Below are 12,486 nucleotides of genomic sequence, written 5' to 3'. Positions count from 1 at the left end.
GCGGCCTGCTACTTTAAATATGCTCCGGATGGGTCTCTGGCATTGGGTACGTGACATTTCGCCCAGTGGCGACTCCGGTGCCGGTGGTTCCGTTCCGCTTTGTTGTTGCGCCCCCGACTTGACCATTGCGAGAACATGGCCAAACGCTGATAGGTCGCACGCATCTCATCGCATCGCACCCAGCGCATATCACGGCGTCTTCAGCTTCAGCTTCATCTTACAGAGAAACCCAAGCCCCAAGCCCCTAGCCAAAAACAGCAAGAACCCAAGCCAAATCGGAATCAGCTGCCGGGCATTGGATCTCGGCCGCATATCGAGGTCCGAACGTCTGCGCAGATTGCGAAAATAGTTCCGCATTGGCAGACATACTATGGTGCTATAATTCGGAGTCGGGAGAGAGGGAAACCAATTCTAAAAATACCAGCTCGATATGGACCATCGATTCTTGTTACGCCTCAAAAAAGGTCCTCCTGCAATTCCCTGAGGAAGGGAGTAGGGGAGTAAATGCAGTTACGATTTTGGGTCTACAAGTTTTGTAGGTTTGTATGTTTAGACTAACGGACTCCTTATTGGTACTGAATGAAAAAGCCATCAAGTTTGATTGATGATAATGACACACATGCATTATTTGAGAGAAGAAACAAACTTAATTTAAAAATAGTAATAGTAATTTAAATTATTTCTGTGCATATAGTTAAGGTAGATAGAGGCATATAAGCAGATACAGAACACTCACCCAAAAGAGCCGATTAAACAGAATAACTCTGTTTATCCTGTACGCGCCTAGGAACATTATAAAAAGCACTGCTAGTGTATTTATCATAAGATTTGTTATCTTTATTCATTGAAGATTTGTATCATATTCACTCTATATATACTTTATGTAAGTAAAAAACATAAAATAGAGCTTTGAGATTTTATGCATCCTTTTTAAAATCCAATAAAAAAAATAAAAGCCTGAAAATTCTAGGAATAAGATGAAACATATTGAACAAAAATTTATAAAATAAAATCAAACGATTTTCTAGACCAAATGACACGATTCTATGGCCAAATATCTTTTCCTTTTATTAGTGTATGCATTGTCTCTGTTGGCTGATATCGTAGGTTTTATTTTGGGAAGTCTCCTATTCCCCCCTTTCATATTTTATTTTTAGAGGTGTCTCTTATCCAAAATTCAAAACATTATTTTTTAAAATTATTGGAATTTTCTTTAAAAAAAATTGAATACGTTTTCTATGTTTCTCTATGCATAAGTCAGTTTTGAATGATAAGCCATGTTTTGTTATAGTAAACAAGAAATACAGTACGAACCATTTAGGCTACCTACCTACAGAATCTGTAGTACAGAATTATCAATCAAGAATTTTCCATTGTTAAGTACGGGCAATATCTGAGAAGATAGCTACTGTGCATCTTACGGATAATAAATGCATTTCCCTTCGATATATATTATTCGTACATCTACAAATACAAACTTGAATTGATCTCAAGAGGTGTGTTTGTAAATAAAATGAAAAGTTAACCCAAAACCCCCTCTTAAAACTTGCAATTTGGTCAAATTATGAACACATTCTTTGCTTAAACCTGAAGAACTACATTGAAAGAATGTGAATATATATGTGAATAGCATATGGTATTATTTCAATAAATAAATCAAAGTGTTGAATCCCAGTTAGTTATGCATTTTCTTATGATACAAACATTTAGCTTCGGTCTTTTCTCCACTGTCAGGCCTTCAAAGTGGCTGTTTAACTAGCCAAGCTAAATACTATAAATAGATTTGTTCATAAACATATAGCAGTGTAATCACTTTCCATTTCCCGTCCCCAACAAAGTAATTTCCACGAATTGTTTATATTTTAAGCATTTCTTTCTTTTCGTCTTTTATTTGCACACAGCGCACTCGGCCGACAAATAAGGTAAAAAAAGGAGAAAATTAAATTAAACTAGCCGCGACGGCCTGACGGTGGGGGCGAAGCTCCTTAGTAGTTGTTCTGGCCGTAGGGCGCGGGGCTGGCGTACAGGGGAGCCTCGTTGCCGGCGGAGTAGCCATCGGCTGAGGAGGCGGCACCGGCAGCAGAGGCGGCACCGGAGCTACCATAGCTCTGACCATAACCCTGGGGCTGGTGGTTGTACTGGGGGGCAACCACCGGAGCCAGCGGGGCCTCAATCTTCTTGCCGGGCTTGTAGACCTTGACGTAGACGGGATTGAGGCTGAGGGGAGTGGGCACCTTGTTGATCACCTCCTGCTGGTAGATGACCGAAGGCTTGATCTTGTAGATCACCGGATTGCCACGGACCACCGTCGGGGGGCCGCTGTTCACATGGGCTGGCGGTGCGCCCGGCTGGTGGACAATGATGGGGGGCAGGGGCTGTGTGGCGATCACCTGGTGATTGTTGTGGCCCGACGGCACCAGCAGCGAGCGGAAGAGGTGCTGGTCGACGAACTGGGGCGACACCACCTTGATCTTGCCCTGGCGGATGTTGCTGGCCAGGTTGGTCTCCGCCAGCGACTCGGCGATGTCCTCCGAGTTCTTCAGCTTCTGGTAGTTGGGATCGGCGTTCAGAGCCTGGAGCTGAGCCTGGACGCGACCCAGACGGCGGGCCTCCTCCGGGGTGGGCTGGATCTCTGCCTGCGAGGCGATCTGGTTGGCCGCCGGTTGGTTGCCGCCGGTGGCCACATTCACGTACTCATCGAGTCCGGCATTGGGGCCGCCCGACAGGTACTGTCCACCACCACTGTGGTGGCCATGACCGTGCCCATGGCCATAGTTAGCGCTCACCAGCTGAGGGAGACAAGAAGGTGGCAAAGAGATTAGTTGCGAGTTACACGTATCCCTCCGCCGCGAAATATTTAGTCGGAAATTACAGAGGAAGGAGGCAGCGTGTTAGGAGTTGGGAATTACTAACCGGCGCGGCGGCGATGGCGAAGATGCCAAACCAGAGACCGAGTTTCATGTTGCCGTTTACGTGTGGATTGGATCGTCTACTGCTCGGTGTCTGGCAAAGACTCCGGCTCTTTATAGCGCCTATAATCGCTAGTCACCACGGCCAGCTACGTGATCCATCTCCATTTCCGATTTGGCCGCATTGTTGTCTCGCCATCGTGCCGAGATCAGAGACAACCTCCTAACCCCCAGAGTGGTCTGCAGTCTGCTTTCCGCCCCGTCGCAATCTTCTCTTTGTCGGTGTTCGGGTGGGTCGCCTTGGCCTGAATCGTCATAGGATGACTCTGTCAGAGATGGCCCAAACATACCTCTCAAATGCTGTAGATATCTCTTAGCGATCGAGTCCCGAGTTCTTTCTCTTCAAGAATAGACACTATCATTAGGATGTGATATGGACATTATGTATTGGGGATGCTGTCTGATCATCTTCTCTTTGAGCACTTGAGTCAGGAGATAAGTACTTCTGACTCTTGGCATTGCTTTCTCATTTTCTCTTCGAAACGGTTGAGTTACTGGCACTATATGTTTTGGGTACTTACGTGTGGTTTTTGGTTCTCTCTTTGGAATATCTTCAAATGGATCTGATCTTTACGAAATTTAGACTTACTGGTCAAAACCATCTCTTCAATCTGTTTAATTTTTCAGATATAATTTGGACCAGGTGATAAAAGATTTCCTGAATAGATTGGCTTGATTTGACATGGTTAACTTTTTAATAAATTGGGCTACAGTGTTCAAGACAGCCTCTAGTATTTGCGAACTGTTGCATCAGTGCGTGCTATAAGTCTATATGTCTATATAGTCTCATAGCCATAAAATACCATTTTCAGGTAAATTCTCTGCTAACCCTCCTAACAGTAAAACATATTCGAATTATAGCCTACAGTCCATGGTACGATAGTAGTTATACTGGTTTCCAATCTATATTTATACCATATTGTATTATATTTATAATCAAACATATTAGGGTTTCAATGCACGTTTTTTGGGCTTTTTTATTATTAGTTTTTATCTAGAATGTTAGAAGTACAAAAATTATTTCGTATTTGGTTTTCATGTGAACGAAAATTTCGTAAAAATTGGTTTAACCCATTTTAAAAAGAGAATAAACTGCTAGTGAATCTTTCGATCGCGCAGCAATATTCATAACTTGGTCCAAAATATTTGTTAAAATATAAACATAAAACTTGAAATTCAGTTAAATGTGTTGTATTTTTATTTTTTATTTTATTTTAATTATATAATCGCTTATAAAAAACAATACTCAGGAACTTTAGCATACCTTGGGGCACTAATTGGTCGTCTAGTAATCTTTTTATAAGATCAAGGGTTTGGTTTATAACAGGATAAACTCACTGATGTGTTCAATTTCATTTATATAATATAATTAATACACAAATGTCCGATATACTGAAAATGTCTCCCTTTTTGGTGGTAAATTAGAGTTTTCAGAACACAAACTTGTTATGTTTTTCTTGACTTTATTATTGTATTTGGACTATCCTTAATCTCTGTGTTTTTGTGTGGTGTATGTGTGTGTTTCCTTGGGTGTGTGTTGTGTGGTTCAGCCTCATTTATGGAGCTCCAAGGATCTCCTTACAGACCTCGTCGGTACAGAAGATAGGCGAGGTCGCGTGTAGGTCGACTGCCGTAGTCGTTGAAAGGCGACTTAAAGGTCAGCTGACTGTTTAAGGAGTCACCCTCCTCCTCGTAGCCAACGGCTTCTCCTCCTCCGTCTGACCCAGATCGCACTGGCGCTGAATTCGTTTGGGAGGCGTGCAGCTGATCCTCGCTGGAGTTTATGATGTAGCCAAGTTTCTGCGGCTTCTGGTATCTGATTTGTGTGTGCTGAGGTGCTTCTCGGTACTGGTGTTGTTGCTGGTGTCGGTGTTGTTGTGGGTGTTGTTGTCGGTGTTGGTGTTGGTGTTGGTGTTGGTGTTGGTGTCGGTGTTGTGGGTGTGACTGTGTCCGAGGAGTGTAGAGTTGTGTGTGCTGCAGTGCGTAGTTGTAGTGGTGTGGTTGCTGGCGCTGCTGCTGCTGCGACTGCTGATGGATGAACTGCTGCTTCATGGCCAACGAGCGGCTATCAAAGCTCTGCTGCTGGCTACCCCTAAAGTAGCCACCGCTTGCAATTCTCTGAGGAGGAGGCGAAGAAGTAACCTTTCCGTCCGGCCGCTCGGCACCCGGCAGGTACTCGTGATGCACCTCCTCGTGGACACCGTTCTGGGTCTGATTTATCAACCGGTTGTACTCCTCGTTGGTGCCGCCCACCTGCAGATGAATGGCATGCTTGAAGTCGTCGCCCAGATGCTTCAGCCAGAAGCTTTCATCCACCTCGCCGGTGGTATAGATTCTGGTGGTCTGCCCACTCTTTGTTCTGCCCGCCGTCCCCGTCTCCGTTCCAGTTCCCGTCCCCGTACCCGTGGCAGCCATAACATCGATTACGTCGTACTGTTCTTCGTCCCCACGCTTCTGTCCCGACCCCCCGGACATGGGCTCCACTCGAGCGGCCTTCCGGAGATCGCCATTGAACATCCGGTCGGTGGTCCCCTCCAGATTGGGACTAGGAGTCGTACTTGAACTCGTGCTGCCATCGAAAGCCGCCTCATCGCTGGGTGTGGTGTCGCCGGGGCTCTATTGGCGTGAAAATGGGATTAGGAATTAAGAAAAAAAAAAAAAGAAAGTCCCCAAAAATGAACTCACCTCGCTGAGAATCCCTAGCGGCGTTGCTACTAAAAACAGCAACGATATTATGGGCCATTTTGGCCACATTTTGGCGTAGTTAAGGTTCAACTGAAGCCCCACCGGCCCATGAATTCCATTTAAATACTCCCAGAAAATGCAGCCACATGAGCATGCCCCATTCTATAAGTCTTGACCAAAAAAAAAAAAAAGACGTGCCGGGACGTGATCTATAACCAGATATAGCCGTACAGATGGCTCATCCACACGAATCTCCAGCGATCTTGATGCGTCAGTCGATGGCGAGAGAGTGCTTCCAGGGTCATTTGAATTCTTTTGCTCTACTCAATGGGCTCGGACTCCGGCTCCGGCTTTGTCGTCTGCTGCCGGGTGAAGTTCTTTTCTGGATCTTCTGGCTATGTACAAATACAAAGCGTGTTATGTGCCATCGATGGCATGCTAGAATACATGGTTTACATGCCGAACGACACATGTACACTGGAACATATTCGGAGACTTGCAAAATTCCAAAATAAACCAGAACAAATTTGTAAAAAAATCGCAATACAAACACCTTCAGAAATGCACAGCTCAAATTAATTGTAAGCACTAGACAATAATGGTGGTTGGGTGGGATGTTTATGCAGCACTTTCAACTCACTTTTAGTATGAACTTGCCGGGTATTATAATTTTAGCCAGAAGTTCTTGATCACCATCATCAGTCGAGTTGATCTAGCCATGCCTGTCAGTCCGCAACTACGCAAACTAGTCCGTCAGTTTTTAAAAAGTTTGCAAATAGTCTTTCGGCAGTTTTGTGGAACTATTCCGATAGTTTTTGATGCGCTTAAATAACTATTCTTGGCCTTAAAAATCAGTTTTTAAAGTTTTCATAAATTATTATTGGTCTCTGAGAAATCGTCTCTTGAATTTAAATCGATGATTTTTCCATATTTTTCCGATTTAAATAATATGTATAGAAGAAAGGTAGCTAACTTCGGGTCGGCAAAGTTTGTATATCCTTTCAGTTTGCAATTGGATCACTAAAAATCTATTCCTTTTGGTCAAATTAAAAGAAAAACTAACGGGTGATATATATAAAATAAATGATATATAAAAACATAATTTTTAAATCGTATAAAATAACTATGTTTTCGATTAGAAATATCTTATATTCAATGGCAGATATATGATGTAGTTGTCAAATTTTCATAAAATTAAAACGGAAAGTCTGAAATGAAAAATGGCCATATCTCAAAGAAGATAAAAACAAGAAAGGAAGCTAACTTCGGCACGCCGAAGTTTGTATACCCTTGCAGATATTATTTCATTACATTTTACCTATACTTATTAAGTTTACAGTTTGACAGTTACAGTTTTGCATTCCCAGCTTTACATTTTGTATACATCTACCGATCGGTTTATATGGCAGCTATATGATATAGTTGTCCGATTCTTTTGAAATTTATACCAAAATTCTAGAATAATAAAATAAGCTTATATCCCGGAGTAGATTAAAATACGTTGAAAAACAACGAATATATAATTTTTTTTCTATTAAATTCCCGATCGTTCCTATGGCAGCTATATGATATAGTCGTCCGATTTTCATAAAATTTTTAACAAAATTCAGAAATAATATAAAATTGTCATATCTAAAAAATGGTGCCAAAATGTTGAAAAACAATAAAGTTATAATTTTTTTTCTAAAAATATATCGAACATTTGTATGGGAGCTATATGATATAGTCGTCCGATCCGGCCCGTTCCGACATATATAGCAGTGAGAGTATATAGAAGACTATATGCAAAGTTTCATTGAGATAGCTTTAAAACTGAGGGACTAGTTTGCGTAGAAACGGACAGACGGACGGACGGACAGACGGACAGACGGACGGACAGACGGACAGACGGACAGACGGACATGGATAGATCGACTCGGCTGTTGATGCTGATCAAGAATATATATACTTTATAGGGTCGGAAACGTCTCCTTCACTGCGTTGCAAACTTCTGACTGAAATTATAATACCCTGCAAGGGTATAATAAGTTGAGACACGGTGAAGTTATAATATTTTCTACTTCTTACTTATATAGCAGTCAGAGTGCTCAGAAGACAATCTTCAGAGTTTCCTTTAGACCTGTTTGGGTAGAAACGGGCACACGGAAATGGCTAGATCAACTCGGCTGTTCATGCTGATCAATAATATTTATAGGGTCGGAAATGTCTCCTTCACTGCGTTGCAAACTTTTGACTAAAATTATAATAACCAGCAAGAGTATAAAAATATCGATAAAAATTTAAAAGACGACATCTCGAAGATCCATAAAGATTTTCCCAAACTTTAAAAACTGATTGTAAAATGCAAGAACAGTAAATAATAATAATGCAAGAAATAAAAAAATAAAAAAAAATAAATCGTATTGAACTTACAGCACCTCAAAAATCAATATTTAGTTTATTAGTTGGAACGAGCTACATGGGAATACTGTAACATATAGATACAATCAAAAAAATGTTATGAAAAATAATTATTACTGCGAGCTTAAAATATATTTTCATCTAATCTGAGATATGGTCATTTAGTATTACATCAGAATGTCGGTTTGTCAAAGAAAAATTCGGTAGTTTTAGAGAAAAATATTAAACTGTAACTATTGGCATTAATTCATTCCTTTTTAAAATATATATTTACAGTTTACATTACATACTTCTACCTTGAGATATGCGTTTTTAAAATATTGTTTTTGAAATTTAATCAGACCCGAATCTCCTTCCTTTCTTTTCATTTAACCAAAATGAAACGATTCCTAATGATCCAATTGCAATCTGCAAAGTTTTTACACCTTCGGCGTGCCGCTGGTAGCTTCCTTTCTTGTTTGCTTTTCGGTCGTAGGTTGTTAATTGATTTTCAAATTGGTTATAATTTATCCTAATTAATCAATCGGGGTTTTTCATATGTTATTCTGGCACATACTTTCAATTCAAGTTGACCGATAAGCCAGTGTCACCTATTGATTTGGAACAACTTAGCATAAATCGAATTACTTATATTGGGAATATGTGTGCTGTGGGAAGAGTAGATTATTATTATTAATCAAATTTGGATACACGTATACAGCTACTAGTAGAGTAGTTCGCTAGAGATCTTTTTCACTTTTGTCGGCACGTAGTTTTTCGTCTCATTGGCTGTATGGTTACTTTTATATAAATATGCGTTTGCAAGAATTCGGTTGTCGGCTCTTATCAGAGGTTTGAAAACATCGAAGATTTCAAACATCTATGTTTTTTTAACATCTCATCGATGCCAACATCGAAAATTCCGATTTTTTAAAGTGAAATCATTGATACATCGAACAAATTTAAAAGACAAATCTAACTTATTACAAGTTAAGGAACTTCGTTAATGAGATCAATTACGGTTCGCTCTCACCACCACCACAATGAGGTTATCTGATCAATATTTTAAGTAATTATTTTTTTGTAAATTTAATGTTGAATATACAACAACATCGTTTTTGGTTCCTACACTCTTCACGTTCTTTCTGATTGTGGAAATGGGAAAATTTTATAAAAACCATCGATGTTGGGTATTCTTTTCCAAACATCGATCGGTAAAAGATCGATCGCTTCCTAATTAGCGATCAGAAAGCAATTGAAAGGTTTACATACCTTACATTACATTTACATTGTTTTCCCCCATGATTCAAATGATTCGAAATGTAGAAAATATATTCCTTAAAGTTAGTTGTACTTCTACTTCAATGGTTTAATCGTAGTTAACGCACATTAATAACTGCATCCAATATCCAAAAACGTAAAAGATAGAAGGTATTACGAAGAAATATTTCAAAAATAAATAATAATAATTGCCAAATGTTTGAGATTTGGGGTATACTTTCGGGGGCGGGCTGTCCAAGCCGTGGTGCCCAACCCGAACCCGAACCCGAACCCAAACCATCGAATCGATATAAGTTTTGATCAAGCAAACAAACACTTTATTAAACTTTTAAAATGGGGCCAGCTGAAAGCGGAAGAATGAACACAGAAATTTGTTTTGGGACTTGGACTTGGACGGAGACAGAGAACCAGAAGCCCGTGCTCCACTAGCCCACTTTGGGCCGTGGTTAGAGCCGAGCTCAGCAGATTGTGCTTGGACGGGCGAGACCTCTCTCAGTAGCTGTCGCAGCTGCAAAGAGAAGAAAGACGAAGCGATTGGTGAAAAAAAGAAAGAAACGCCGCAATCTTTTTCAATTTATTTTGTATATTCTGTTTTTTGGTTTTTTGTGTTTTGGGCTTTTTGTTTTTGGTTTCTGGGTTTCTAACTAATAGTTACTACATCTAGGGGTCGTGGGTAGCTCCGGTCTAGAACCAGGCCCTCAGGTAATCCGTAATGGGCGGCACATTGTAGGTGTCTACACTGTAGCCATTCTGGGTGTGGCTGTTGTAGCCGTAAGTCTTCGCCGGCCGCGTGGAGTAGTCCGCACGGAGGGCTTCATCCGGCTCCGTGGCAGAGTCGAAGCCCCAGCCCCCCAGGCGACCGTCTATGAGTTTCTTGAGGAAGTCAGTCGTCTGCTGTTTCTGCACTGGCTCCGGATCGACCAGGCTGCCTCCCCCCTCTGTGCTCGAGTAGCTGTAGCCTGGATGGTTATACACAATGCCGGAGATAATGCTGTCCAGCTGTGAGTCAGACACATGCTCCACGGGGTAGCCGCCGCCGAGGCCGAGCCCCTGAAGCAGGGATCCGCCGTATGAGCGGCGGGTCACGGCCTCAAGATCCCCGGCGAACTGCAGGGGCGTGGAGCTGTGCTCCAGCGGATCCGGCACCGAAGTGGTCGACAGCAGCGTTCTTAGCTGCGAGTCGTCGACGAACTTGTAGCCCGTCTCGTGTCTTTCGGGGGGGAGCAGCGGCGATGGAATCTGGACCAAGGGATAGTACCCGAAGGCGGCCGCCCTCTTCGCCGGAATCGAGTTGGGCTGCTGCTCCTCAAGCGGCGCCTCGGTGGGCGTGGTCTCCTCCACTGGCATTTCTTTTGGGACAGCCGGCTCTGGGTATGGCTGTGGATCTGGAGGCGGGGCGTGTGCGGTCATTGCTCCGCAGCCCATATGGCACTGTCCGGGCTTAAAATCCGGACTCAGAGCCTCCGGCATGAACTGGACTATTTCGGGAGCCGTGAGATCAATCTGCGAGCGCTCCTGCTCTATGAGATCGAACTCGCCCTTAATGTCGCGCTTTCGCAGGCGATGACCCAGTCCCGTCCAGGTGGGTGGCACCTTTTTGGTCTTCCGCTTGGACTTAATATCCGCTGTCGGGGACTCCACGGCCAGGAGGCCAAGGAGGCCAAGCTTCTTCTGCTGCTGGGCGGCCAGATCCTTGTGATATAACTTTACGTAACGCGGCGGACGGTCCTGAAGCTGCTGCTGGCGCATGAGCCGCCGGCGGAGGAGGGAACCAGGCGGCCTGAGATCCCTACGCCGACGTATCGCATTCGGCGATCTGACCGGAGGAGCTACGTACCTGGGCTTCTGGGTGGAACAGCTCGAGCAGCTGCATGACGACTTGTACTTGGCCTGGCAGTCTGCAGTGGAAGGAGAGTGGTTAGAAAGACAGATTGGATGCCAAGTTTGGAGGAACGTACCGCCCTTGTTGACTGTAACCCGGTCCACCTTGGCGTAGAGCTTGGCAGGATTGACCTTAGGCGGAGCCGGAGTGCGCGGCTGCTCTACGGTGAAGTCGAAGCTGTAGGTGATCTTGGCCTTCGTCTGAACGGGCTTCTCCACACGGTAGCCGTAGTCGCTGCTCGCGTACTTCTTGGGCTTGGGCGGATTGGGAACGTTTAGTTGGTAGCCCAGCTGGGTGGGGCAGGCACAGCCCTCGTCGCCCGTGTACACGACCTCGACGGGAGCCGCTCGGAGCGGCGAGGAGTAAATCACAAGAACGAGGAGAAGGCCTAGGCCCAGGCCCAAAGTGGGATGTCGCATCTTGAATGGAATTGGATTGATCTGCTCGGTTGTCCGCCTTGGTGGCTACTAGCCGCAGAATGCACCGATGCATTCTTTATATCGCATCACCAAGAGTGGCATCCGCGGCACGGGCACGGGTCATCGGCAATCTCTCACGCAGCTCCGGACCCCAATGAACTTGACTTTGAGCAAGGTTTTCTTCATCGCCAGAGACTCTGGCCGGAGACGGAGACAGGGGAGACGGGAGACACAGTCGCCGGCAGACTGTGTTGTTGTTTTCGCTGACCGCTGACCTTTTCAAATAGTACGCCGCGGGTAGTGTTTTCAGTCAAAAGTCATGTTCCCGGCGTTCGCAGCTTTCTTCAGTGTCGCTCCGGGCAAAGACTCGAGATCCAAACTTTAAAAGCTACAGTCAGGCTTCGCAAACAGCAACTGCTGTACCCAGCACCAGAACTGTGCTGGCCAAAATATACTCAATCCTGTGATACGAATTGTCAGTTAGATGGGTCAATACACGACAAGGACCTGGACTCAAGTGTTCAAAGACTTTGATGTCTAGCTTCGACTTAAAAAACGGAAAAGAAGACAATTCTAAATTAAAGTCTCATAGATATAATAATGTTATATATAAAATAATGTTATATAAAAATATGTTTTATGTGTTGTGTTTTATAAATAACATAAATTATATTGCTCAGTTTTTTATACAACATTATATTTCATCCAAAGTAGTACTTATTACGCATTCTGGTATCAAAATTATGATAACAATCAATGTTTTCGGTGTGTTTTTGTACTCTTTCCATATTTTCGGTTCAGTATTGCCATAAAACTACAACAATTTTAATGGCTTTTAATCATATATAAAAAATACAAATAAAAGTGTTTG

General features: G+C 43.3%; 3 protein-coding genes across 4 annotated transcripts; all 3 read right to left on the bottom strand.

Moving 5' to 3' along the window:
- Positions 1 to 1,851: 1,851 nt before the first annotated feature.
- Positions 1,852 to 2,994, bottom strand: Cp36 (Chorion protein 36). The gene is made up of 2 exons (XM_017161884.2): positions 2,914 to 2,994; positions 1,852 to 2,789 (listed from the first exon to the last, which is right to left on the bottom strand). The coding sequence occupies exons 1-2, from the start codon at positions 2,959 to 2,961 to the stop codon at positions 1,986 to 1,988; spliced, it is 852 nt and encodes a 283-aa protein (XP_017017373.1). The 5' UTR covers positions 2,962 to 2,994; the 3' UTR covers positions 1,852 to 1,985.
- Positions 2,995 to 4,264: 1,270 nt separating this feature from the next.
- On the bottom strand, positions 4,265 to 5,790 carry Cp7Fc (Chorion protein c at 7F). Its single transcript, XM_017161882.2, has 2 exons — positions 5,655 to 5,790; positions 4,265 to 5,585 (listed from the first exon to the last, which is right to left on the bottom strand). The coding sequence occupies exons 1-2, from the start codon at positions 5,721 to 5,723 to the stop codon at positions 4,548 to 4,550; spliced, it is 1,107 nt and encodes a 368-aa protein (XP_017017371.1). The 5' UTR covers positions 5,724 to 5,790; the 3' UTR covers positions 4,265 to 4,547.
- A 3,814-nt stretch (positions 5,791 to 9,604) lies between these two features.
- On the bottom strand, positions 9,605 to 11,739 carry Cp7Fb (Chorion protein b at 7F). Of its 2 annotated transcripts, XM_017161881.3 has the most exons (3): positions 11,273 to 11,686; positions 11,152 to 11,212; positions 9,605 to 9,822 (listed from the first exon to the last, which is right to left on the bottom strand). In XM_017161881.3, exons 1-3 carry the CDS (start codon positions 11,613 to 11,615, stop codon positions 9,807 to 9,809), a joined length of 420 nt encoding a protein of 139 aa, XP_017017370.1. In that variant the 5' UTR covers positions 11,616 to 11,686; the 3' UTR covers positions 9,605 to 9,806. The 2 variants fall into 2 exon arrangements, with proteins under 2 accessions (XP_017017370.1, XP_017017369.1); XM_017161880.2 differs by lacking the exon at positions 9,605 to 9,822 and having other exon boundaries at positions 9,864 to 11,212; positions 11,273 to 11,739.
- Positions 11,740 to 12,486: the final 747 nt, after the last annotated feature.

Source organism: Drosophila kikkawai, chromosome X, assembly GCF_030179895.1.
Source record: "Drosophila kikkawai strain 14028-0561.14 chromosome X, DkikHiC1v2, whole genome shotgun sequence".
In the NCBI taxonomy this organism is placed as follows: domain Eukaryota; kingdom Metazoa; phylum Arthropoda; class Insecta; order Diptera; family Drosophilidae; genus Drosophila; species Drosophila kikkawai.
This window is presented reverse-complemented; position numbering and strand designations above follow the sequence as displayed.

What these genes read in the sequence shown, in the direction of transcription:
- Cp36 (XM_017161884.2), bottom strand. Translation starts at nt 2,961, where the DNA reads ATGAAACTCGGTCTCTGGTTTGGCATCTTCGCCATCGCCGCCGCGCCG. An exon ending in TCGCCATCGCCGCCGCGCCG is followed by an intron (nt 2,790 to 2,913) that starts GTTAGTAATTCC and finishes TGTCTCCCTCAG; the next exon opens with CTGGTGAGCGCTAACTATGG.
- Cp7Fb (XM_017161880.2), bottom strand. Translation starts at nt 11,615, where the DNA reads ATGCGACATCCCACTTTGGGCCTGGGCCTAGGCCTTCTCCTCGTTCTT. An exon ending in GGTTACAGTCAACAAGGGCG is followed by an intron (nt 11,213 to 11,272) that starts GTACGTTCCTCC and finishes CTTCCACTGCAG; the next exon opens with ACTGCCAGGCCAAGTACAAG.
- Cp7Fc (XM_017161882.2), bottom strand. Translation starts at nt 5,723, where the DNA reads ATGTGGCCAAAATGGCCCATAATATCGTTGCTGTTTTTAGTAGCAACG. An exon ending in CGCTAGGGATTCTCAGCGAG is followed by an intron (nt 5,586 to 5,654) that starts GTGAGTTCATTT and finishes TCACGCCAATAG; the next exon opens with AGCCCCGGCGACACCACACC.